The sequence below is a fragment of the Andrographis paniculata genome, unplaced genomic scaffold, assembly GCF_009805555.1.
Source record: "Andrographis paniculata isolate CXL003 unplaced genomic scaffold, ASM980555v1 Contig75END, whole genome shotgun sequence".
In the NCBI taxonomy this organism is placed as follows: domain Eukaryota; kingdom Viridiplantae; phylum Streptophyta; class Magnoliopsida; order Lamiales; family Acanthaceae; genus Andrographis; species Andrographis paniculata.
Genome location: NW_026137612.1, coordinates 1,295,171 through 1,322,706, shown reverse-complemented (window position 1 = coordinate 1,322,706; position 27,536 = coordinate 1,295,171). Strand labels below are relative to the sequence as shown.

At 31.9% G+C, this 27,536-nt stretch overlaps 1 protein-coding gene and 1 long non-coding RNA gene across 3 annotated transcripts; one reads left to right on the top strand and one right to left on the bottom strand.

Annotated features, from left to right (window-relative positions):
• Positions 1-13,538: 13,538 nt before the first annotated feature.
• LOC127266401 (uncharacterized) lies at positions 13,539-15,219 on the top strand. Of its 2 annotated transcripts, none has more exons than XR_007842133.1 (3): positions 13,539-13,648; positions 14,137-14,239; positions 14,995-15,219. It is a non-coding gene; the product is annotated as an uncharacterized LOC127266401 (long non-coding RNA). The 2 variants fall into 2 exon arrangements; XR_007842132.1 differs by having other exon boundaries at positions 13,549-13,715.
• A 9,341-nt stretch (positions 15,220-24,560) lies between these two features.
• LOC127266400 (inositol oxygenase 2-like) lies at positions 24,561-27,275 on the bottom strand. Its single transcript, XM_051296637.1, has 11 exons — positions 27,080-27,275; positions 26,894-26,987; positions 26,714-26,798; positions 26,437-26,641; positions 26,300-26,359; positions 26,153-26,205; positions 25,402-25,524; positions 25,239-25,308; positions 25,028-25,106; positions 24,838-24,919; positions 24,561-24,699 (listed from the first exon to the last, which is right to left on the bottom strand). The coding sequence occupies exons 1-11, from the start codon at positions 27,108-27,110 to the stop codon at positions 24,673-24,675; spliced, it is 909 nt and encodes a 302-aa protein (XP_051152594.1). The 5' UTR covers positions 27,111-27,275; the 3' UTR covers positions 24,561-24,672.
• Between the last annotated feature and the right edge of the window lie 261 nt (positions 27,276-27,536).

Genomic DNA, 27,536 nt, shown 5'->3' with positions numbered 1-27,536 from the left:
TGTCCTCGAGTGCCACCATTACTATTTCCGTAATCGCCGATAGTCAACCACGGACATCTATTTGCATGAAATGTGTATTGCACAAAAAGTGAAGTAAAATGAGCAAAAGATTTAATTTTAAAAGGACTCATGGAATCAAATTCTATGAGCACTTATGTCGAGAAATACTCACGGAATTTAATTCCGTTGGTAATTCTATAAGTAAATTAGTAATTTTTACGTATCACAAATGGAATTAAAATCCGTGAGTAATTCTGTGAATAATTACTCCCACTAATAATTCCGTGAGTAATCATCGATATTAGATTAGATTTTTTTTTAATTTAAATTATTATATAGGAGTATTAATTAAAATAATATTAATTAGAAGAAAATGAAGATATTTTAGTTGTTTCAACCAATTAAATCATAGTTAGTGATTAAATTATAAAACATAATAAAAATATTATTTTCAGCTATAAAATTAAACTTTGTAGTTAAGTAACATGTCTAAAATAATTGTGTCTAATTTTTTTTATTTATAATTATAATATTAATTTTTTTTGATAAATTTACAAAAATACATATATTGGACAACACGTTATTACGGATAAAGTATGGAAACAAATATTTTATTTTAATTTTAAAATAATTATATATAGATTTTTTTTAATATATAGAAAATTTAAATATTGACTTATTTGTTACGGATTGAAATGCATAACAAATATATATATATGACGATGTTCCGTAAAAAATGTAATTATTACGGATAACTATCGAAATAAATAATTTTTTTTAAAAAAATTTAAAATAATTATATATAGATTTTCTAAATATATAGAAAATTTTAATATTGACCTATTTTGTCACAGCTTGAATTACGTAACAAATATATCTGATGAAATTACGTCCAAAACATAGTTGTTACGGATAAATTATCGAAACAAATACAAGAAAATATTGACCAATCATTAAACATTTTTGTCGCAACAACTTTCGTAACAAAAGCTACTTTTTGTGACGAATTTATTTTGACGGACTATATATCCACTACAAAAAACCAATTTTTTGCTAGTATACGCCCGTAAGGAGGGCAAACTAGTGGAAGCTTTGGCCCTTTGATGGTGGGAGGGCCGGACATTGTTGGATGTAGTGTTTATGGAACTCATCCAGGGGCAGCACTTCCTGTGCAGTTCGCAGGTCAGCCTGTATGGAACGCGCCTCCACAACCATGGGTTCAGTAGGCTCCATATGCCGTTGTCCCTCAAAGGGAATGGCTAGCCAGACTTGAAGACCAAGAGGGCAGCCGCTGATTCCTAATCAGCAGGATACCCCGCCATTGATAATGTGAATGTTGAGTTAAACCAAGTACCCGTTGATATAACTTGAAAAGGTTAGTACTCTATTCGTTTCAATTTTTCCATACTCAGTCAGGCAAGTGAACCTTTACTATCGACTTCACTAAAATGAAATGACAATGAAAAGAAAATTTCTTAAATAAGGCATGAGAAACAATGTAAGCTAAGCAGAGAGGACTTTAAAGGAACTTAAAAGCCCTAGGTGCGATGAAAATCAAATAAGGTCACGAGAAAACACAATATTTATTTGAAACTTTGTGACCCATCGCGAAATATAATGAGTGATGAAAATAACAATAATAATAATTTGCACCTTTCGGCTGAAGGTTTTCTTATAAAAAAAAGAGTCACCACTAAGCGAATAAAGTTGATTATGCCTGGATGACTCCGCTCATGTTAAATTAGCTTGACAAATTTTGAATGCTTAAGGATCAATTGTTTATATTTGATATTCATTTTATTCACAACCATGACACTGATCTTATGCAATATTTGATTGCCTTGAACGAGTTAACTCTTTATTCGCGTGATTGAGTTTGTTCAAGGATGAACACATGTTTAGTGTGAGGAGAATCGGTCACTCCAAATAACAACATTTTTTCGCTTAACAAAACTGTGTATTATTTGTATTTTTATGTGAAAATCATCACAATATCTGATTTATGGTAACTTTATTTATTTGTTTTGCTTAGTATGATCTAGAGCTCATCTATTGAGATTATTGACGTTTTTGGCCTTTTTTTAGCGATGTTTTTTGTCCAGCGCTCCGGCTTGGCAAGTGACGCTCATTACGCTTGTGCCAGCACCAACGACCAAACATCCACCACTGCAAAAGTGATAGTGGACCACTCCAAAAATTTACTAAGTGTTTATCTCTCAGCGGTCCAGCCATTTCCCTACCAGCCGATGACGACAACAATGCTTGAGTTGTGTTGATGCCTTCCAGCCATCCAGACAAGCAAGGAAAATTTGCCCCCTTACATTCCAAATCGAGCGAAGCGGCAACCAGGGAGTTATGACCAGTGCAACTACTTCAACAGATTAACTAAAATCAACCGCTTAACTGCCCAAGCAGTTTCAACTACCGCTCAACCGCCCTACAACCGTTATTCCCATACACCTATAAATAGGAGCATATGCCATTTTTAATATATCATCACCACATACACTACTTTCTGCAGATTTTTGTGCTTTTTGAGAGCTCCAAACCTGTAAGGGAAGTTCTCTAGATAGGTGATGACTAAAATTTGTTTGATGAAATTTGTACAAATTCACCGGGAATTTATATTAAAAAATCAGTGAGTGAATGTTTATAGAAAAACGATCAGATATAGAAAAAATTGTGGTTGTAGACCGTGAGTAGTTATCACAATTATTTATACTCTTTTTACTGGTGAGTTTCAAGGTCGAACACAAGGATTTTAAGTCATGAATTTCAAAAGGTGTAGATCTTGAAAAAGCGATGGAAAGTGTAGTAGAGGATCCGCTCTGCAGCTGATCTAATTTTCTAATCTATTAAAAGCAGTAAAAGGGGTGAGTGGACGCGAGCGAAGCAGAGGTGTAAGGTTAAGTGCCAGCGGTAACCGAGTGATCCGGACGTGAGCGGATGTGGGAATCGAGTGAACGGGACATGGATGAATGGCGGTTACCGAGTGAACGGGATATGAGCAGATGGCACAGTGCATATATGTATATGTATATAAGCGACGGAGAGTGGAGGAGAGGTGTTGTGTGTGACTTGTGCGCTACTAAATGGGTAGAATTCCCTGGATGTAATGAGCCAATGGTGTAGGTGTGTTAACGAAGATATATGTATATTACGGAGCGATAGAAGGAGATAATGTAATTATATTAACTGAAATCTAAAGAATTCTTAACACTGGAATTTGACCTTAAGCGATTTACAACAAGACTTCAATGACACCCAGAATCGGAATATTATAAGAAAGAAATCCTACTGTCACTAGGAATTTTTATGACCTAATAGACCACCGTCTATGCCCCATTAATTATTCCAACTTCTGCCTCATTAATGACTTTACCCTTCTGTTACCTCTTTTTAATCAAAATTGAATTCAGAACAGCAGTTAAGAAAGTCGACAAGGCTCCCGCGTACTTAACTACATTGAACTACCTTAAAAACGCTTTTGGCAAAAGACAAGGCTCAGATAATCAATTCTTCTTGTCCTCTAAACCAGTGAAAATGAAGTTCTTTAAATTCAAAGTTTATATAAGTGTGGATAAAGTGTGGAAGAGATGTAGATGAAGAATTGAATGATATCTCATTACTTACTACTAAAGTTGGAAAGATTAGAACTACAAAGCTATAATTGAAAGCAGTAAACTTATCTAAGAAAGCAGTAAAAACTTGGCCAAAGGAGAAGGGAAATCCCCATTCCCTTGGCCATTCCTGTGAAGAACACTCTTACAAGGTTGGAGCTCTCAGAGACAGGAAGACAACTAGATTGCGTGGAATTTAATTGCTAGAATACTCCAAAATCAAAGTTTTTTTACATAGAGATATCTGACCCTATTTATAGTAGGTGAATTGGGACGGTTGCAAGTAGATGCGGGCGGTTCCAACTACTGGGTAGTTAGGCGGTTGCTAGTAGTTATTCTGTTGAAGCAGTTGCTGGCCATAACTCCCAGGGCATCCGCTTCACTTGCATTGAATTGTAAAGGCACAGATATTACTCGCTTGCCGAAAAGCTGGAGGGCAACAGCGTAGCTGGGCTCGATTGTGCTGGCTGGAAGTGGAGAGGCTGCACCGCTGCAGTTGGAACACTTAGTCAAAATCTGATGACATTCTGTAGCGGTGGGTGTCTGGGTTGTCGCTTGCAAGTGGGAGAGGCTATCGCTTGTGAGCGGTGGAAGCTACCGCTTGCCTCTCGTGCCTTAGTCTTTTTCAGAAGATGCTTTGGGCGCTAGCGAGTGGAGGTAGCTACCGCTTGTGGCGCATGCCTTAACTTTTCTGGCACCAGACTACCGTTTAAAAACGGAAAAAATCGTTAATAATCTCGACAACATACTCTAGATCATCCCAAACGATATAGATCAATAATGTATGCTATTAACAAGTTATTATGATGGTTTTTACATAGAAATTCAAGTAATACACAGTTTTGTCAAACTAAGAATATGCTTATATTTGGAGTCATCAAACCTCCTCACACTGAACCTTTGTTCGTCCTCGAACAAACTAAACTAAAAGACCATAGAGCTATTATGTTCACTGCAATCGAGAATTATTAACAACCAGTGCCATGATTGGGAGCAATGTGAACCTCAAATAGAAACAAATGAGCCATAAGTATTCAGCTTGCCATTTGATTTAACAAGATTGGAGTTATCCCGGTATCGTCTACTTTGTTTGCTTAGCGGGGAATATTTTTTTGATCAAGGAAACCTTCAGCTAAAGGGTGCAAAGAATCGTTTTTTTTTTTTTTTTTTTGATCGAGAGTTTCAAACAAACATTGTGTCTGCTTAAGATCTTATTTGATTCTCATGCACCTATGCCTTTTCAGTTTCTTTGTAATGATAGGTCTTCCCTGCTTTGCTCACATTGTGTCTTAAACCATATTTAAGGACTTCTCTTTTCAAGTTATTTCTTATTAACACAATCTAAAAACATAGGTCCGCTTGCCCTACTGAGTATGGAAAAGTTTGAAATGAAGGGGGCACTAATCTTCACAAGTCTTATTCGCTGTTACTTAGTCTAATGCTAATGTTCGGGTTATTGTGAAGTTCGAAGGACAATTACTTGGTCTGATGTGTTTAAGTTATCTAACTTTACTCTAAAACATATCACAAAGTTGACTTAGCAGGATATTACAGGTATTTCAAATAAGAACACACACTTCAGATTATGTTAGACATACAATAAAGAAAAATGTCACTTGTTACCAAAAATTGTTGTTTCGTTGATCAATGTTATATACAGCCTGTGCCATTTCTGAGTTATGTACATGGGCGAGGACCTTCCTTCATTTTCATTTCTCGCTTGAGGGTCCTCGCCCCTGAGGGAAATTCCGAGATAGCTTCCGCACTAGATCTTCCATTCTTTGGAGACTTCTAGTTGTATCAAGTTGTTGTACCATGAGGATGGCATTTTGTTGGGTGATTATTGCGAGTGCTTTCAGAATTTCTGTCAGCGATGCACCCATGCTTGCAACTTGAATCTTCAGCCCTTCTAGTGCGGTGCTTGCTTTCTTGCCAATGGCCAGTTCCTCAGCCAAATTCCTTGCATAAGTGTCGATCAAGGTCTGGGTCATCAGGTATTGGCTAAGTATAGTTGAGCTGAGTTCCTCAAGTCTTCTTTTGATGTTTTCAAGTGTCGACCGGGGAGCTGATGTGCCTGCTCCCACCGTTGCTAGGTACTGTCTCTCGGACTCAGCCGAACTGATCTCCACTGGCTCTTCTTTTTGTTAGGAATCGGGTGCTGGCTCAGGGGTGACATCTCTGAGAAACACCAGTTGCCTCGCTGCCTCATACTTCAGCTGCTCTGCCTTCTTTCGTTCTAGGTATCTCCTGAATCGCAGCTGGAGTTGGGTCAGCGGCTTCCAGTATTTGAGCAACTTGACTAGCACCTTCATCTTTCTCTTCTTCTATCGCTCGAGCTGCCGATGTTGTTCGAGGCATTGTATTTTGACGAACAGCTGAGCTTGTCTTTCTTGAAACTTATCTTCCTCTTCATCATCCTCTTCATTGATGATTGTTTTATCTGATTTGGCTAAGACCGGAGTCAGAGCTTCTGCAGGTGTCCCAGTTGTTACTGGTGTTCTTGGGCTCCGTGGGGACACCTGCAGGATGAGAAGATTTGAAATTACTGCCTCCACCTCTTCGGTTTCATCGGCAGCTTCAGCGGTTTTGGCAGCGGAGACCTCGGCGGGATATTCCTTGTAAGACTGCACGGTGACATCGATCCCGCCGATGGTTTCTTCTGTGATCACAGTCTTCCGCTCCTCCTCTGGTCCAGCAGCAGTAGGCTCCACCGCTCCCGGCTGGTTAACGGGTGTGGCTTCATTGCCTGTTCCAGAAGCAGTTGGCTCACCTGCCCTTTGCTGGTCGAAGGTCTTTCGGGTTGAGCGGTGAGTTACCTGATAGTGATCCTCTTCCATAATCTGGAAAGAAGGATCGTGTCCTCGCTTGCTTCCACATCCACCCATTTCCCCTTCCATTTTTTCCTGCCTTGTCGCTCGCCGATGGAGTGTTGGATTTTTTCGGAATGCTTCCTTGACCCTCGGCTTCTTGACAGGCGCTGGAGCAGGGTCTTTCTTCTTCTTTGACCTTTTCTCGCCAGCGGCCGTTTTCGGCGCTTTTCCCCCCTTTTCATTCCTGGCCAACTCTGCCCTAAAAAGATCCTCCTCTTTCTCCCGAGAAGCAGACGGCTTCCTTCTCCTCATTGATGGGAGTTTCATTGGAGATTGTCCTCTTAGAATCGGGTTCAGCAATGGCTTCTTCTGGGTCCGCTTGGGGTGTCACCTCCTCTCTTATTATTTCCCCCGTTCCCCACAACCTTCATCTTCCTCTTTGGTGAAGGGGGCGCTGCCGCTTGTGCCTTCCTCTTTTTCTGCTTGGGGATAAGAGTGAACCCCTTAGACTCCAGCCATATTTTGTGGAAAACCGCTGGAAGGAGCGGCTTCATTTGAAGCTCTGGGGCTGGAGTGGGCAGATCGACGCCCGTGCGTCAGCATAGCTCTGTGATTGAGATCCCGTGACCAAGTGTTCTATCTTCATTTATTCTATCTCAGATGTCTATGCCGATAATTGCGCCCAAATATACATCAGCAGCCTCCTCCAGTATTGAGCGCAAGGCAAGGAGGAAGTCAGGGCGGATGTCAGTGGTGTGTGTAGTGATCATCACTCTGCTCAGCGACCACTTCACGCATTCCTTATTTTCTTCGTCCACCGACCCAAACTTCAAGTTCCTCTTCTCGTATCCAGGGGTGGTGGCGAAGGTCCTGTAAAGCGCCTGTAGCTCAAGCGAGCTACAGGTCTCCATTGCCCGCAGCTTGTCCTCCATCTCCTGGGTGGGATAATGGTGTTCCCAACACAAGAGTCGGTTGATCTTCCTGGCTGAGCAATCTACCCATCTTCCTCTAACTAACGTATACGTTCCGTAGACTCTCAGCCTGCTTCAGATTCGCGTAGAATTCCCTCACCAGCGATACATCCACTGGATCACTGGGATTCTTGATCAACCACGATAGGCCCCGCTCCTCCAGCCAGTTAGCGAACTGGTATGTGATCTTCTCGGGGTCAAATCCTCTAGTTTAAGAAAATTATAATTTCATTAATAATGCATGTTGTGTTTTGACGGTGAAGATCAAGTATTTGACGTTGCCAAAAGTAACCTCTCTTATATAAGATTTTTTCTTAATAACGTAAGTGTTTATATGTATTTTAATTCATATGATTATTCTTCGGCCCAAAGGTAGTCGGTAATTGACAGAATGAAATATACATCGCGATAATATGTATGGGATGATTATTGGATTTAACTTATGTGAATAGTGAATCAGTCCAAAGATTGGTTACTGTTTGACATTACCTTATTATCCGTATATGATTATTGCAACAAGATGACTGCTAGCAATCAATGCTATTGATCCAAATATTGATCATTGATGTTGCACTTAGTATCTTGGGATGAGAATGCATTATTATTAAGCTTCATTATGCTTCATGAATATTTACGTGTATATTTATTCAATCCCAACACTGTCTCGGGACAACTTTAAGCACTAAAAAGAATCAATATTAATTCATTTGGTTGCATGAATCTTGACTTGGCATTAAGAGTAGACCAACCCATTCATACAGCAAAAAACACTGCATATAAAAGGTAGTTATTTGAAAAGTGGGATAGGTCTAATCGCCTTAGTCTAATAATCATTAAGAAAAGCACTCTATAAATTTTTCGGAATACGATATATGATGATATGTATTCCTTGTCAAAATTAAGAAACGCTTTACCAAAAGCGATAAGGAGGAAATGAGTACTATTCCTAAGAGTCTCATTACCATGTACAACGACAAAGGAAACATAAGGGAGTACATCCTCAACATGTCTAATATTGCTACTAAATTGAGGACACTTAAGTTAGACTTCTCGGATGACATGTTTGTCCTATTAGTCTTACTCTTGAAATTCATTTAATTTCAATTCATAGACATATCTGAAGGTGGATTTTTGTGTAACAACACACATCAGTGTGTCTATGCAAGATTATTTTATTTTCGAAATCAATTGATGTTGAAAGATACATCTATATGGGACAAGAAAGTTCAAGTTGAAGTCATTGATAATTTTAGATTATTACTGAGTACTGGTTACTAATTGAATTTGGATGAGACATTTTATTTATGGTACCATATTTAGTCGAAATTTAATTTTGATCTCTATTTTGAAAAAATTCGGTTATTATTGTTCATTCAGATATAGAGTTTTGTCTCTTCCAGAATTTAAAATTGGTTGGAATTAGTACATCATTCTATAATAATAATAATTATTTACTTAATAGTCTGACTTTATATAATAAATTAGCTATTGAACATATTCCTATAGCTTCCATGATTGCAGATCCGCTTAATTACTAAAGGGTTTCCACTTAAGTTCTATAGCGAGCATGCTGCTTGTTTGAGAGTGGAAATATATTTTCATATTTCGGTTTAGTGGGAGCTAATTAGTAATGTTTACTTTGGTTTACATTGCACAATTTAGTATTCAATGTTCAATATTCAATATTCAGTGTGCAGTATTCAGTTTTAATTCAGTATTAGTGGATCAGTTGGAAATAGGCATGTTAAGATCACATTACATGAAATTTTCATGTTGTGCATTCGCACTTGATCGAATCTTAGGTTAGATTAATGTTGTGACCACTAATCGGTCTCATTGTGATAAATGCAATGACTGCCGCTTTGATCCGCACTGATGTGACTTATAGATAAGATTGGTAATATACATTAAAGAAACTGATAGCAAAATTTTATGAGCACATAAGGTTATTCAGTGTACATTTACCCAAGTGGGAGATTGTTGGATTAAAAATCTAATAGTGGGTTAAATGTAAACTATTTGGACTATCAGTCGGATTAAGCCTATATTAAGTGATTTATTAATTTATTAGGCTTAGATATATTTAGTAAGTGCGAGCCTCCTATGTGCAAAAACCCGGTAACTTATTAATTGGGTGATAAGACCAATTAATAATAAGAGATATAAATAGAGTTGTGATCTCAAGTCTAGACGCAACATCCATTACTTCTCCTATCTCATCGTGAAAGTAACGGCAGAAACCCTAACGGTTCTCAGGAGGGTTGCACCATAGGCTTGAAAAATACAAAACCCTTCATTATTTGTATATCTGAATCCGACTATGCCAAGAAATAAAGTTAAATCTAATTTGCTTTATTTTTATCTCAATTATTATAATATGAAATATTCTGGGTTTAGAGTTAAATTTCTCGTAAGTTCTAACATGTAGGGTATATTCTTTGGGAGTTTTATTTTATCTTTTAAAAATATAACTTGGATATATTATTGTATGGAAAAAAAGAATAAAAAAAAAAAGAAGAAAAAATCACAACGATTGCATTAACAAAATAGTAAAATCAAACTTCCAAATAATAGAGCTATATATATATATATGTATATATACATATAGGTAGGTAATCTTTATTGAATGTCACTTTAATTATTCTATTCGAGATATGTATCCCAGCTTTAGTTACGTTTCTGATGCCAATTGCTTCCGGATAACATACACACATACACACACGTGTATGTGCGTGTGTTTGAAATAAAATATAAATATTGTGCATGTCACTATGCATGTTTTTTGTTCAATATTTTTTTTAAAAAAAAAAAAATTAATAATAATAATCCCACAGATATTTATATATCATTGTCAATTTTATTAAAAATGAGATGTAATAATATTTTAGTTTTGTGATATACTATTTATGGTTTTGATGTTGTAAATTCCCATAGGTTGTGTTTGGTTTAAATTTTTTATCTCCTTAAAAAAAAAAAAAAAAAAAAAAAAAAAAAAAAAAACTATATACAATTTCAATTTTAATAATAATAATATTAATAATAAAATTGTCTAATTTAAAAGTATACTTTTACTTTTGATGCAAAATTTAAAAAATAATACTAGTATTTTAATTAATGTGGGTAGTTAGTATAACGACAATTTTGGCCTTACTTTTTCTGTAAAAATAATGATGTAATAGTAAAATATGAGTATTTGTGGAAAAAAAAAAGTAAAGTATTATTGAAAAATTTACTTTGTAAGCGGTACTATATTATTTTTTTTTAATAAAATATCATATTATATAGGTATTACGTAAATAATAATAATAAATCAAATCACTATTACACAAGTTGAAACAAAACAAAACGATAGTATATGAATTATATGATCAAAACTATCGATTATGCTAATATATATTACCAAAATATAATTATTTAAAAATCTTAAAACAAGACTGCTAATAAAGCACATATGCAACAAATAATTGCTACTTCCTATTATTTATTGGAATTCTATGATGGCTACAACTTAAAAATTAGAATGTCACACACACACACACACATATATATATATATATTATTTTATTTTTATTTTATTTAATGACAGCTTTTATTGGCCAATTGGAAAGATACATTTCAAAGTAGCATCCGATGCATTTATATTTCTCATTTTTTGAATATGTTGCTTTCGCCTTATTCTACTACTACTACCAATAATAATAATAATAATAATAAATAATATTTGAAATATTATTATTTATTATTATTACTCCCTCCGTCCCACATACTATGTCCACGTTGCCGTTTTTGTCCGTCCCACGTACCATGTCACTTTCTTTTTTTGGAAAATGATTACACACTTTAATCTCATTTTAAATTTTAAATTTTATTTTTTTTAATTTTAATTAAACTAATTAGTTATCTTAATCTTAATTTATAATTATTTATATTATAGGATAATTATTTTCACTAATACATTTTTAATTATCTACTGATTACATCTCTCCTAAAATACTATATCTACAGTGTAGCAGACACTGTATCGGGGACGGAGGCAGTATTATTATTGTTTTTATTGTTGTTATTATTACTATTATTATTACAAACTACGGTAATGCTACGATCTTTGTAATAATATAGAGTCACAAAATTGTTACAAATTTCCTTGTTATATATTAGCTCACAAAAATTATTTTTTTACCATTTTAAACCAAAATCAACACTATTCACTTGACACAGTTTTTAAATTAAATCAAAAAATTAATATTTCATTTTAAATCAATTTCAAAACTACAAAATAGCACAACCATCATGTATATTATCTTACAACTTATTGACACAAAAATATTACTACTATTTCAGAAAAAGACACCAACAAAACTCCGCGGAGATTGTTCTATAAATTTTGCTATTAGAAAACAGGGTGTGTTCTTTAAAAAAAAAAAAAAATACATACAATTTTTCTCAAAAATATTAATATATTATACATATTTATTATTTTTATATTTTCTACATAATTCTTTATATTTTACATCAAAAAATACACATTCAAATTTTATTACAAAACAAACACACCATAACATATAATGACATTGTAACATGTTTTTACTCCTGACTTTACACCTATTAACCAGAAAATTTTAGTTATTATTATTATTATTATTATTTTTTTTTTTTTTGATCCGATTATTATTTTATTTTATTTAACATAAGGTTAATGGTTTTGGAGCAATTGTATACCATATTGATACTCACTGCTAATTAATTTGAATGTTAGAATTACATGACATTCATGTAACAATTATTTGAATCGAAGAAGTCCCAAAGAATTAAAAATTATTAAAATCATATATATATTCTATAATTTAAAAAATTAAATATATATACACATAAAAAAATATATATATATATTACATATGTAGGAAACAAAAATTACAAATTGGCATTGATTATATATATTCTTGAGATAATCTAAAAAGTTGTCATTCATTTCTTTCACTTTATGGAAGATTTTGGGTGCTTTTAAAAGCAGAAGATGAAGCTTAAATATTCGGTTACCTAAAGAAGTTGCAGCAATAATTATATATATATCTTTTTTATTTAATTTCAGGAATATAATATTTTGTGTGATGATAATATCTCTCCATTCAAGGTTTGAGATAATTATATCACTTTGTTATTTTAACATAGAAATAGATTAGACAATAATAATAATAATAATAATAATAATAATAATAATAATAATAATAATAATAATAATAATAAAGTAAAATATTATGAAAAATTAGTTTATTGGAATAATTAGAAAAACTAGTAACAAATTAAATACTTCTGCCGTCCACGAAATTTATATTTTTTGAGATAAACATGAATTGTAACGAATATAATGTTATATTAGTTAATAGAGAACGAAGTAACTAGAAAGCCGTGGGTATTTGAACCCGAGTATCCAGGTCCAAGATCCACATCTATGAATTGAAAGGTCCGAATGATCAACCCTGATCAACTCGATCAGGCACTCGCCATCTAAGAATTGCTCAGATACCAGTAAGTGAGGCTTATTTGGGTCGATAGATCTCTTGCTGGAAGTAACCCTGATCCCCATTTTGAAACAATTCATTTTACCCGGATGAATTGATAAAATGAGTGAAAATTATTGATAAACTGAATGTATAAATAGTGTGATATATTTGTAAATAAATATAATATTAAATAATATAAATGAAAGAGTGTAGAATTATTTACAATAAATGAAAAATATATATTTTGGACAAAAAAATATATTAATAGATTATGAAAGTAGGGTTAATATAATTATAAGGATAAAATTATTTATTAAAAATAAATTATGTATAAAATTTAAAAATAGTAAAAATAATATAAAAGCATAATTATTTGGATGTGAGGGAGTAAATAATTGGGTCTGTAATTTATTAAACCCATTCTTTGAAGAGTATTTTTACATTAGCAGGCTTCGGTACTCCTCGACCAAAATGGGTTTAGTGGATGCTGGGTGCGCGCCCAATGAACACACACCCCATCCTGCGAACACGTGTCTTGTTTATTATTATTATTTTATTTATTAAAAATAAAATTTCCTTCGATTAATTACTTTTTTTCTCTTTTTCTATGTTTCAATTCCTTTTTTTTTTTTTTTTTTTTCTGCGACATCTTCGGCATCGTCGTCTCTCTCACAGAACTTAGTATAGTTCTGTGTCGTCTGCCGTCTCCTCCTCTTCTTCCTCCTTGTTGGTCACCATACTCTTGGGTACTCTTGTTGGTTATTGATTTTTCGATTAAGTCACACCATATGCATAGCTTTTGTTTCTGTATCGGTAATGATCTTCTTAATACTTTTTAATATTTGTTCAATAATTTGATGTATGTTTGTTGTTGAGTGTTCCTGCGAAAAGAAGTTTTTCAATTTTCGGATAATACAAAAGGATTTTGTTCCGACAGGTGATTTTGTGTATTTTTAGTTTTTGTCCGATCGAGTTCTGAACTTCTTTTGCACCTATTATGTGTTTCGTTATGTCTGTCTTGCACTTACGCCGGTGCTTCTATTTTTCGATCCAATTATTATGTTTATTCTTACTTCAATGTCTTAATTTTTGGATCCATTGATTGAATTTGCTTTCTAAGGCTTCTTTATTGGTAGATTTATTATTCTTTTCTCTCGATGTTCTATTGCTTTTATTGCGTTATCATCTTCCAAGTTGGTTTGATTTTGGGGAGTTTATGCTCTTGTTCCTTTAGGAATGGAACGATCAACGATGTCTCTGCCGACTATTAGGAATATTCAAAGATATGTTGAGTTGTTTTCATCATTATGGCGTGAGTGAAAACACCTTCCAAGAATGTAATTTTTTATTTTCTTTTTATAGCATTGTGCAATTCGACCATGACTATTTTAATTTATTTTTTTATTTTGGTTTTTCGTTAAAATTTAAGCTGATTGTGATCATTGGTGTTTGGGAATAAAAATGGCAAGTAGTTTGAAGTTCCTCTTGCATCAACTCTTGATTATGTGTTTGTTGTTTATAGTGCGAAGTTCCCAAGTTCGTGCAGAAAATAGTAACGGAATTAAAATCAAGATGTTTCTATCACCAAAAATTGAATTGGAACCAGGATTGGTCTCAAACAAATACTACTATAGTATGAATTTCCCAAGAAGTTATATTGTCGTCAAGAGTTTTGATACTGAAGTAGTTGATGACATAAGGAATCCAATTCCTCTTCATGAAACTTATCTTCACTACTGGGTTGTCATAAAATATTATCTTCGGAAAGCTATCGATATTCCTAAGAGTCATGAGGATTTTGAATTCTACCAAGTAGATACGTCAAAGGAAAAAATATTGGGATGTATGATAATGCACTTAAGCAGTTTTTCTTATTAGTTATTAATAAAGAACACATCACCATATTATTATCATTTTTACGTGGAACAATTAATCAAACAAGTTCATCTTTCCTTCCAATATTTTGAATGTATTGTTAACACTATTTGGAATATTGTATGTTATATTATATAAGATGTCTTATATATATATATATATATAGTTTGTGTATATTATATTTACTTTATGATTCTGCTATCATATTTTTCAACAGGTGTACCAGATGATGACACTAAGGGAATGGACTTTTTTTCTTTGAAGAATTCAAGCAGAACCAACTTATTTTACTTGGACACTATATATATTTTGTATCTTTCGTTTTAAATTTTTATGGAAAGAACATTGGTTGTCGTTGTTATGTTATAAGAACTTGATGATGAATTATGATATTACAAATTTTATGTAATGTCCATTTGGTAGTTCAATGGTTATTATTGGTTGTTTGGTACTTTAACTACATAGAGGTACCTTGTCTGCCATTATATATATTTGGAGGATTTTGCGTTTGGGAATATTTTTTGAGATTGATTTAGGCAGCAGTGTACAAGTTCATTGTCCAGATTTCACCGACGACTCCTGCTCCCTGTGGTGTTTTGGTGATTGGTTTTTGGCCATGCTGTGATTGCTTATGTTGCAATAGGCCTGGATTTGGAGATATTGTTGGATCATGTTTTTTTTGCTGCTCGAAATGCTCTACCAGTTCGCATCGAAGTTTGATTTATGGCGGTCATGTGCTTGATTTTGTTTGCAAGCATATGTTTGGTTTGGACTGTTTTAGATTGGCCATGTGCATAATTTATATTGTTTTCAACATTTTTGCAAGCATATGTTTGGTTATGACTGTTTTAGATTGGCCATGTGCATAATTTATATTATTTTCATCATTATGGAATGTTTGGCATTTTCTTAGTAAAACGCTCTTCCCGTATTAAATGAAATAGACTTTCAAATATGATTAAGGCGAACATTCTCAATGATGCACTATGTTTATGTTATTCTTTTCAAATTGTAAACTCAAAATTTTCTCAAATTTTTGTTATTTGGAAATAATGTTTACACTGTTTTTGCATAGTGATGCTTTACAGTTTATGATATGACTATAGTTTGAGATGTAGCATCAGCAATTGTATTATAATAGATATTTGAATCATTTTTTGATATAAGTGAAGTTATAAATTTAGATTATTCTAAAGTTCTATTTGTTTTTTTATATGCAACATGCTGCAAGGATCTCTAGTGCTAGGAAAAGAGTAACAATGCTAAATACAACTCCAAAATTAAATATACAATTAACTAAGATCAGATCATATATATATATATATTAAGCCACAATATTTTAGACATCATTTATACTAAACACAAATCATTTCCATAATTCATAATCCAAACATTCTCTTTTCTGGCCAACACTTTCTCAAAAATATGTATAAATATATACAATGCCAATAATAATAATAATAATAATAATAATAATAATAATAATAATAATAATAATAAGACCAAACTGATGCAGCGTTCAACAGCTTATGCAATGTTAGTCCTGCCTCTATTGCCATATCCATGTCTATCCGCTGCAGCCAAGGTTGGGGAATTATTTATGCCATTTCCACCATGGCAACGATACCACCAACTTTCTAAAATCCGATAACATCAGCTTTTCCTGCGGGCATTGCTTGTACTTTAATATCTCAAATTCTAACCTTTATACATACAAACAATTGACTGAGGACAAGTACCAAAAAATCAAAAACACACGCGAAGATTAAACAGGAGACAACACCTACATGAGTGATAATGTAATTACTAATGAAGGTAAATTAATTAGTAAAGAAAGTCTCAATAACAGAAGGACATACAAAACAACTCCTAAAAAAAATCATTGCAGTACCCATAATGAAATGAATCTTTCAAAGTTATTTATACCAAAATATTTTACCTCTGTTGAAGCTACTAGTGTAAGGAATTCACCAAGATCCATGCCTGAAAAGACTTTGGCAATAGTAATATTGGCTTTTCCCTGTGTCAATGTTTTCATCTTGTCAAATACAATATGCTTGATATATGATGTTTTTTTCAATACATTACCTTTCATAATAAGCATGCCATTGCTAGCCTCAACCTTAGTTGCAATCATGACAACGGTTAGGGTGGCTAATCCAAGAGCACACGGGCATGCATTACAATATTTGATGTTGCAAGCATAAAGAAAAATACAAAATAATTGTCATTCATTGACAGCCACATCAATGGGTAACCTCCAAAAATTTTAGTTAGGTACCTGCAAAATAGTAATAAAAAAAAATTAGTAAAAAATGTAAAAGTTACTAAAACTGCTAGTTGTATGTCTTACATAATCAATTTTACAAATGATATATAATAACATCAACACTTTTGAGGTAACAATATTAAGCATTCCATCTCATTAATGTCAGAAGTCCTAAAGGGCTTATCACAGGGGCAAAAAGGCTTGCAACCTAAGATTGAGAACATATCAAATAAAACTATTTCTAAGATTTGATGCAACACTCAAATCCCAAGCAATAATAACAAACAAAAGACCACTTACATAGCAACAAACTTTTGAATAAGTGCATTAGACATTTGTGTCATCTTAACCAGAGAAATTATTCGGCTTACTTGATGTGATTTGACAAAAAGTTTGTACTTCAGACAAAATAGCTCAACCTGAAAAAAAAAAAAAAAAAAAAAAAAAAGAGAAATAAAGAAATTAAAACAGACCGTAGATGCAAAGAAACATAAAAAAATGCTTCAAATCAAGATAACTCGATAAAAGTTCAATAAAACTGTAACACACAGGAAAACTATGATAAGCCAAAATACATACCTAACATTATTAACCAAATTTTCTAAAATAATACCAATGATTATTTTCAGGATCAAGTTCAACTATTGAAACATCAGAATTTCTTTGGAACAAATTTGTATTGCAAAACGGCAAATTTTGACTATTTTTTGCTCCTTTAACCACCCTTCCTGCAATAATAAAAATAACATAAAAATTAATATGATAAATCAAAATATTGAATACATATTTGAGTAATACATTTTCCTTTCTTACTTTTATCATCCTAGTGTCGTTTGTGGATGTTGACAGTTGATCCTCATCCTCTTAAAATTGGTGGATCGCGTACAAGAATTCTAGTTTGACTACTGGCTATATTGTCTAAAAAGTTTGCATCACTCAAATTCATATCTCTAAACCAAACTTGTAAATTTTCTTCAATGTCTTTCATACCATCAATCATAATTAATCTGGCCTCAACATGAGCTTTGCTTTGCATGGCAAGATCATATACCTTCTTTGTTGTAAGATTTAAAAATGCCAATTTAGAAAGTGGACCACTACCATTATTTCTACTTGAGTCACCAAGTGGTTTCACAAATATTTGAGCTTTTGCATTCTTGGTCCAACGCTTCAAAATATATTTATCAGGTATGCTTGTTTGACAAGTATAAGCATATACACTCAAAATATGTTTACATAACATACAAGTTGTTTCAAACTTGTGACATGTGCATTGAACTTCAGCTGTTTGGCTATCAAGCCGAACAATTTGACCATTTGTGTCACCACTAAAAGGTTTCACTTTAAAAATCCTCAAGCAAGAACTTGAATGTCGAGGTTCTTCAATGCATCCAACCGACAATTGTCCTCGCATCTCGCTGTCAAACATTTTGAAACTTTGATGTGTATACACCATAGCAGCTTGTTTCAACAATGGATTATGTGGACTGAAAAGAGGAGGCTTCTTATGACGAGATTCAATATCATTTGTCTTCTCTTTTTATCTCCAATGCTTCAAAATTATTTCATAGCTCTGAACACAATGCAGTAAGGTGGATGTGCTATTTCCAATCTCAATTTTCAATGCTGTGTTAGTGCCTTCGCTTCTAGATGTTGTCATGAGTCCAGCAGAAAATATATCAAGACTAAAAGCCGTAGATCATTTTTGCCTTATTTTATACATAATAGAAAATCAATCCTTCTTTCCAACCCCATAATCATCCACAAGTAATTTCTCCAGGAAAAAGTTTATGCTCTATTTCTTCGATTGAAAAACATTCTGCTTCTATATTCTTTATAATATCAGCATCCTCATTATCTAAATTCAACTCAGCATCAACTTCACTTGTAATATTTAAGTGCATATCCATTTATAAAAATAAAAGTGCAAGCAATGCAGTAACCTCTAATTAATTCCAGTCGAGAAGCATATATGATCAAATATGTCCGAAAGCTTCCTTAAGCACTGAAAAAATTAGTAAAGTGATTAGAATTCTTTGAATGTAATTTTCTGCATTAGCTTGAAAACCATAAAGAAAATTTCAAGAACAAAAAAAGAGAAAAAGAAAAAAAACAACCTTAAGAAGAAGAGGACAATATAATCGATTTTTATTCAACTTCAATCCGTAGAAACTAATTTCTTCTTTGATAAATTCTTGCGTTTGTTTTTATCAATAGAAAAGAACACAGATCCACTACAACCAAGAGCAAATCAAGAACGATAACTTGAATGACGAACTGGGTGGGTGAGATTGGAGCGAAAAATGAAGAAAATAAATTGGGCACAGACATAAACAAGAAGAAGAAGGATTTGAGAAATATATATTAACATTAAATACAATTTTTATTAATATAAAAAAATATAAAATATATATACATATTAAAATTTATATATGAACCGAACAATAGACCGGTTTAACTCATATACTGTAATTAAATATATTATTACATATATGTAATATATATTAACAGATGTCATCATCAAGGTGTGCGGGTCCATTAAACCACCAAAATGGGCACAAGCCCATCCATCAAATGCAATTATTTTTATGTGAAGTTTGATTGATATTTTAATATATTTTTTAAAAAAACTTAATACTCCTACTTGATAAATAATGATTTTATTATATTTTAGAAGTTTTAATATTATTAATTAACAATATTTTTTTACATATTATCTTATTTAATTATATTTTTAAAAAATTAATATTTAACGTGATGTTTTTGTGAAATAGTATAATTATTTGATAAGATATTTTTTTAAAAAATTATTATTATAAATAGTTAGAAGTGAGTATTAGTTGGTTCAAATTGAAAAAAAAAAAAAGAAATTGTCCCTAAAATCGAAGAAAGACCAAAGAAAGTTCGAGAGAAGATCCGAGTTGTTCGTTTTCCAGAGAAACCAGATGTTGCACTGCCGGAAACCGGTGTTGTCCACTACTTGGGAGCTGCTGACTGCCAACCATTGCGTTGGAAAATCTAGCCGATGTTGTCGTGCCGCTGCGGGACTGCATCCGGGGATCGGAGGAGGCCGTCATCGTCGTCGTCGGTGTTGAATTCCAAACATATGGATGTTATGTTTGATTCTTCCACAATTCCAGAATGAACATGAAGTAGGGAAGTGTTCAATTTGATTTGTTCTTATTTCAATTAGTCTATTGTGTGAATTGGAGTCTCAAAATAATTCGAGCTTGTTTGTTTGTGTTTTGGTTAATCCCCAAAAATTCAATTTTGCCTTTATGTTTAAATGTGCTCATTTAAATAAATAAAAAAAAGTCTAATAATACTAACTAATCCAACTAGTAGGGAACTTTACCTATCCAAAGAGTTGAAAAAAAAAAAAAAAAGAATACAAGATGAAAGGGTATTTGAGTATCACCATTGCGTCAGTAACATCGTTCAATCACTGTTGAGTATAAAAAAAAGTGTAATGCTCGAGACCATATCAAAGCTGGTCCGTCTTCAATTTGATGTCCGTAAAAGATTTTCACACTACTCACCACTAAGAGAATATGTCACAGATTAATTCATCGCAACCCATAATTTAATCCCTGATTATTCCAAAAAGATTTGCACACTGCTCACCAAGCAAACACACTCAAACGCTTCTCACATATCTCTCCATGCAAACACATCCAAATACACAGACACTTCGAATCGTTTTAAATTTCTTCAAATCGAACTCCCCACTCTTGAATCTCGCTGACTATCTGCTATGTTGTCGCCCCTTCGAGGTAGCACAAAAACAACTTGATGCTAGAAATCATCTCTTGAAATATGAATAATTTAGAAATCCATTTCCTCCTACTGCGTTTGATAAATGCATTTCCAATCAAATTTTATGGTCTTCGGGGCGTAAAAAATTTAGGGTTGATAATATTTCCGTGGATTCCTCTTCCCCCAAATTTTTCGTGTATTTCCAGTTACTAGAATTCATAAACTTCCTAGAGAGAATTCAAGTGAATTTCGATTTATGTGGTTTCTTTGATTTGATATAAGATGTGGTTTGATTGTTTGTGAGCCCTTCCAGCCTTGCGATCTTAAAACTTTTTCTGAAATTGTGTCATCTTCTTTTTACTCCATTAACTCTCAGACTAAGTTATCTACTATCTTGGTTGCTACTCGTGATCGCTTTTGGTTTATTGAGTAGAATATAATTTGCAATATGTTGTTATGAAGTGATTTTCATTCATAGATGATGAAGATTTTTTTCACTTAATTGACTAAACTTTTATATTAGTAATTTTCTCTTGTATTTATGTGGCTCGTTTGATACAAATTAACTTTGTTAGAACCGATTTGGATAGCCAAAGTTGGATTGAGCATATAGTCCTGAACAAAATTTGTATATTTTGGATGCAAATTTTTAATGTGGTTCGATGTGAATATGATTCAGAACTTTTTGTTGGAGCTTTCCTTTTGAGCTGTTGTTAAATTACATTCTTGAAGAGTATGTGAATTTGCTTAATCTATTTATTCTTTGAAATAAATTTGTTTCAATCACTACAAGAAAAATTATTTTTATAACAAAATTTTTGTCTCTAAATCTACTTTTTCCGTTACTAATGACATTAGAGACGGAATTAGGAATGGAATTACGTTAGCTACGTGAACTTTTGGGACGGAATTCCGTTACAAATATATTATTTTTTTGTAGTGAATCATGTTGTGTTTATTCAAGATTAGGTGTTTTGATAATTTTTTTTCATTTCATTTTACTGATTTCAGGATTTAAGATGATTGTAGTACTTATGCAAATGATATATCTAAAGATACATATTTATTGTAGTGAAATGTAAAGTTGCAGTCAGAGTCATGTTGCAAAAGATTGTGACGAAAATGACTATCACTAATTCCGTTGCAATTTTCGGCAACAAAAAGATTTAGTTGTCACTTCAAATTTCTACAATAATATTCACAACAAATCCCACTTTGACGCAAATTCTGTTGTAGTTGAAAGTTGTGATATAAATTGTCAGTTGTGATGGAATTTTTTCGTAGTAATTTGTAATTTTTTGTAGTAAGATAAAGATATTATACTAGAAATTACAAAAGAAATAAGAACAATATTTTTGATAAAATATCTTTCTAAATATAATTTAGCTTTTCGATGATATAGTGAAAAAATTTATGAAGTTAGTAATGAAAAGTTTATAAGAATAATTGAAATGATTACTGAATTTGATGTAATAATGCAAAATCATATTAGACGTATTCAAAATAATAAAATTCATTATCATTGTTTTGGTCAAAAAAATCAAAATGAATTAATTTCTTTATTAGTGCGTAGTGTTAAAATTTTCATTATGAAAATTATTAAAGAAATAAAATATTTTTCCATAATTCTTGATTGCACTCCGAATATAGTCATTGTGAACAAATGATGTCAACCGTGCGATATATAAATATGTCAAGTAATACTATTAAAATAAAAGAATACTTTTCACAGTTTTTAAAAATAAATGATATAAGTGGTTTAAGGCTTTTTAATAAATTGGAAAATGCACTCGAACCTTTTGATTTTGATATATATTAATAATATATGATGTCAAAGTTACGTTAATAGTTCTAACATGAAAGATAAACACCAATAAACTCCAAAAATATTGTTTGATATAAATTCTAAAGCATAAAATTTTACTTCCATTTGTATACTTTTTGCCGTCCAGTAAATGAATTGCAATGTAAACTAATTTTTATTACAATCATTAATTGTAGTTTGTTTGCCACCCCATGAATCTTGCCATGTTATGTTCAACACAATACTTCAGTTTGCATTCGTAGATGTTGATAGTTTTCGGTTTGTCAATTGCTTCGGTTTGTTGATATCAAAATCATGTTTAATAGTTGTTTAGATTGTTAGAATAGTTTGTATTGTTGAATTTGTCGTTGTGGATGGTTGAGTGTCTTTCTTTCCGTATTGTTGGTAGCTTGGGGTTTGAACAGTTATATTTTAGTATGGAAATGTCTTTTAGATTTTCAATGTGTTGTAAAACGTAGGTTGTATCTGAACGGACTATATTTCGATATTTTTGCAATGCATAAATCAAATTTGTATTATTAGTGAGAATATTGGCTACTAATTTCTTCTGCTTATTTTTATTCCATATGAAATACCGTAAGAAATACCAAATTTTGTTTTTCGTAATCTAAAAAAAATATACTATAATGACACTTTAACAATTTATGTTGTTACGGTTGATCTCGTAAGCAAAAGTTTTATAACAAATTAATAATGTAATGCATGTCATAACGAAAAAAATATCCTACGTGCTGTCATAGGACGTTTAGGGTTTAGGGCAAAAGTTTTTGCTAGATTTATTTGTTACAGAAAAAATGATATGGCAAAAAGTATTTATTACGCGAGTACATGTTACGTTCAAATATCATAATAAAAGTGTAGCAAAAATATATTTGGCACAAAATTTGGGTTTTTGTTACAAATTTTATCTTTAACAAAAAAAAATTTTATGATAATTTTTAAAAATTTAGGACATTATTCTTTACTTAATGAACAACTAAAAACACATTAACAACATTTGCATTCCACGTAGAAGTTTGTTTATTTTTTTTTTTATATTTTCTTAATATGCGCAGTTTTAAGAGATAAAAATGATAAATACTATTATGTCCATTAAATATAAATAAATGTCCTATATATATTTCTTGATTAATCAATTTATATTCCGTAGATTGTGGAAATTTAAAAAGAAAAAATGTACCCCTATACTTTAAAGACTTATGTGTTAAAAAGAATTTTTTTTTATTCTCATATAAAATGATTAAATATTTTATTAATATTATAAAATTAGTAATTTTCAAATAGGTACGTTTTTTTTTTTTTCTCTTTATCAGTTTGAAAAAAAAATTGGTTTAGATTTGGTAGTAAAATAATATATGATATGATATTTTGTGAAAGAAAAAATATATATTTTTTTAAAATCGCAAATTTAAAAAAGTAGAAATTTTGGGGTTTAAAAGAACCTAAACATTTTAATTCTATTAATTATATGTATGTATATGTATATGTAACATGAATATATATATTTAAATTGGGAGTGTTTTTTAGTATTTATTATTTTAAGTATTTTGTCGTAAGATAAGAATAATTATAAAAGTATTATAAAAAAAAGTTATATTGAGTCTTTTTGTTTTATTATTATTATTATTATTATTATTATTATTATTATTATTATTGTTATTATTATTATTATTATATGAAACATTTTAATAATATTTTTTTGAAAATAATTGAAAAACTTTGTGTGTTATTTTGATTTTAATTTATAAATTTAATTGTTTTAGGTGTAATATTAAAAATATTGAAAAACTGTGTGTGTTATTTTGAGTTTATTTTTTAAATTTAATTGTTTTAGGTGTAATATTAATTGAATTTAATATTTTATATAGAAATCGGATATCATTATAAGTGATGTTTTAAAGAAAAAAAAAAAAAAACTCAGAGAGAGGAGTCCTTAATTAAATAAAAAAAATTAAATTAAAAGAGGCCAAGCCCATGATTATTACAAGTAAGTTCTATCCAAAATCATGAAAACATAACAAATAATATCCATTCTGCAGACAAATTCACCACTTGAGCTTCGCTGGAAAGTACTGAAAAAATCAATTGCAAAAAAAAATAAATAAATAAATAATAATAATAATAATAATAATAATAATAATAATAATTTCGTGTTAGAAGAATAATTAATTTCAAAATAATCTAATTAATATTAATTAATTAATTTGTACCTTTTCAATGAGGGAAAGATAATATGGTTTGACTTTGTCAACGTCGATCCGAACTTTGCTCTTACTGTACAGATCATATTTGCTGCATTCAAATTAAAATATTAATTATTTCTCTCACTTATTTAAAAAATAATAATAAATTAGATAAAAAAATAAAAATAAAAATTATTAATTATTATTAATTAATTACTTGAATATCTTTAGCCACTTCAAGTTCTCTCTGTCCTCGTCGTTCATCAAATGCGCGTAAGCACCAGACTTGTGTAAAGCTGCAAAATAAAATATAAATTTATATTTAATTAATTAATATAAACAAATCATTTAATTTTTTTTTCTTTTTTAATTCAATCAAAATACCTTAATTAAAATCAATTATTATTATTATTAAATAAAATACGTACGGTAGAAAGAATGGTAACGGATTATGAAGAGCCCTGCCGAAGGTAGAGTTGTTCCATTTTCCTTGGCCACCTGATGATTGTATTTATTTATTTATTAAATTAATTTAATTTACGAAATTGGAATATTAAAAAATATTAATTATTAATTAAAATAGGTACGAACCAAGTACATATAATCATCGTGTCCCCACGACATGACCACGTTATCCAGACCACACCCCTCTTCGTAGATTCCATTCCTAGAATTGTAACGAGGATTCTCAGCATCTGGATTTCCCGCGAAATACTGCACATTCCCAATTAAGTAAGCATATTATTATTAGTAACAAAAATAGAAAGAAATTAATATTAGAATATATAGCATTTATTATTTGTGGCGGCCGCTAAAATACAGCAATGTGCTGTATACTACTACCTCGTCACTTCTCGTCACTTGACAAAGTATCCATTTTTTCATTTTAGTCCGTCTCATAACAAAATATCTATTTTTTTTAGTAATTGTACTATTTACCTAACGTTACAAATATTTTTACAATTTACAATATATTACACAAATGTCATTACTTTTATATCACGCATATTAAAACTACGTGCAAAAAGCAAATGGATACTTACTTGTGGGACGGATGAAATATTTAATATATTACAAAGAATATTATTATATATTAATATAATACAAATACAACAGATCATGAACTAACCGCACATATTATAGTGTCGTACAACACACTTATTATTATAAAAAAATATGTTGTATATAATAATACAACGTATTGATGTTTGTAAATATAACATGTGCTGAGTTGAAAAATCAGCATTTCAAACAAGGACCTAGTCATATCTCATTACTTGTACATTTATTAAAAAATAATCCAAAACGTAAAGTAAATAGAAACTTGTAATTTAAGTATCACCTTGCAATGAACAATGGATTCGTCGAAAGCACACCCAAGAGGGAATGTATCACCTATTTATTATTTTAAAAATAATTAAAAAAAAATTAATATTTAATTAGATATTAAAAAAATAAAAAAATAAATAAAAATTGTTAATGAACTAACCGACGACAGCCCACTGAGGCAGCTCTCCGAAGGAAGGAAGAAGGAGAACTTTCCCAAGGTCTGCACAATTCAAAATTCATTTCATTACAACTGCTGCAGATCTCGATCCGCCATTAAAGGAAGCTTGCTTTTATTACCATGGATAAGAGCTGTAAGATGCAGCCAATCCTGGTCGGGATAATCCTTCCTTATGGCTTCAGCAGATTGGAGCAAATGTTCGATCTGAGGTTCGTCCAGGTCTGGATCGCTGTCGTCGACAACCTCGTTCAGAAGCTCGCAGCATTCCCAAATGCTCATCTCTGTCCTCTCCAGCTTTCCATATCTTTCCCTCATTCTCTGCACCTGCACAATTATCCGCCATTGTTGTCCATTTTCGGACACTGTAATAAATTAAAATCCCCAATTTACACTTACGAATTCGAAGGTTTGGTTGATGTGGTTCAGCCTGTAGAACTCCTCTACCCCCTTCTGCCTCTCGCTTTCGCCATTGTTGTAGTCCCTGAGACCAAATCAAGCAACAATTAATTAACGAACATTCCTCGATTTTATTACAGTGATTCAATCTTAACAAACCCTAAAAAAAAAAAAAAAAACCTGAATGTGTGTCCGAATGCGTTCGTTTCTGGAGCTTCGAATCCTCCATCCAATACAAGTTCATTCTCCTCCACTTCCTTATCCTTTCTCTCCACTAAAAAATAAATTATTACATAAAATTGATGAACATTCGATTCATTAACTGATGAAAAAAAATCGAAAAAGACAAGAGGGATCGAGACATACCGAGATGCGGCTTCTCGACGAGGATAGTCATTTTTGTAGCCTACAAAATTAGCGGATAATTTCTGGCCGTCGGATTGAAGATCGTGCGGCGTAGATGAGATATAATTCGTCGAATCCAATGGCGTGATTTTCTGCCATGAAAATCCATGGAGATTTATAGCAGGAAAAATAAGTCCTAATATGAAAATTCGAGCTTCTGCGAGTCCTCAAATGAAGTCCTTCCCTGAAATTTTGGAAATTTATTGTCTTGATCTTTACATTGATAATCATCCGTACTTTCTCACTCTCCTTCACAGGGCGTGACCGCCAGTGAAATATGGAGATATTTTTTCAAATAGGAAGGTGAAGTGCACGCGCGGGGGGCGTGACTGGTGAGAAGTTAAAAGAGTGTGTTGGGGATGAGTCAGATTAGCGTGTATATCTATTTATTTATTTATTTACTTACTTAAATTGTGGG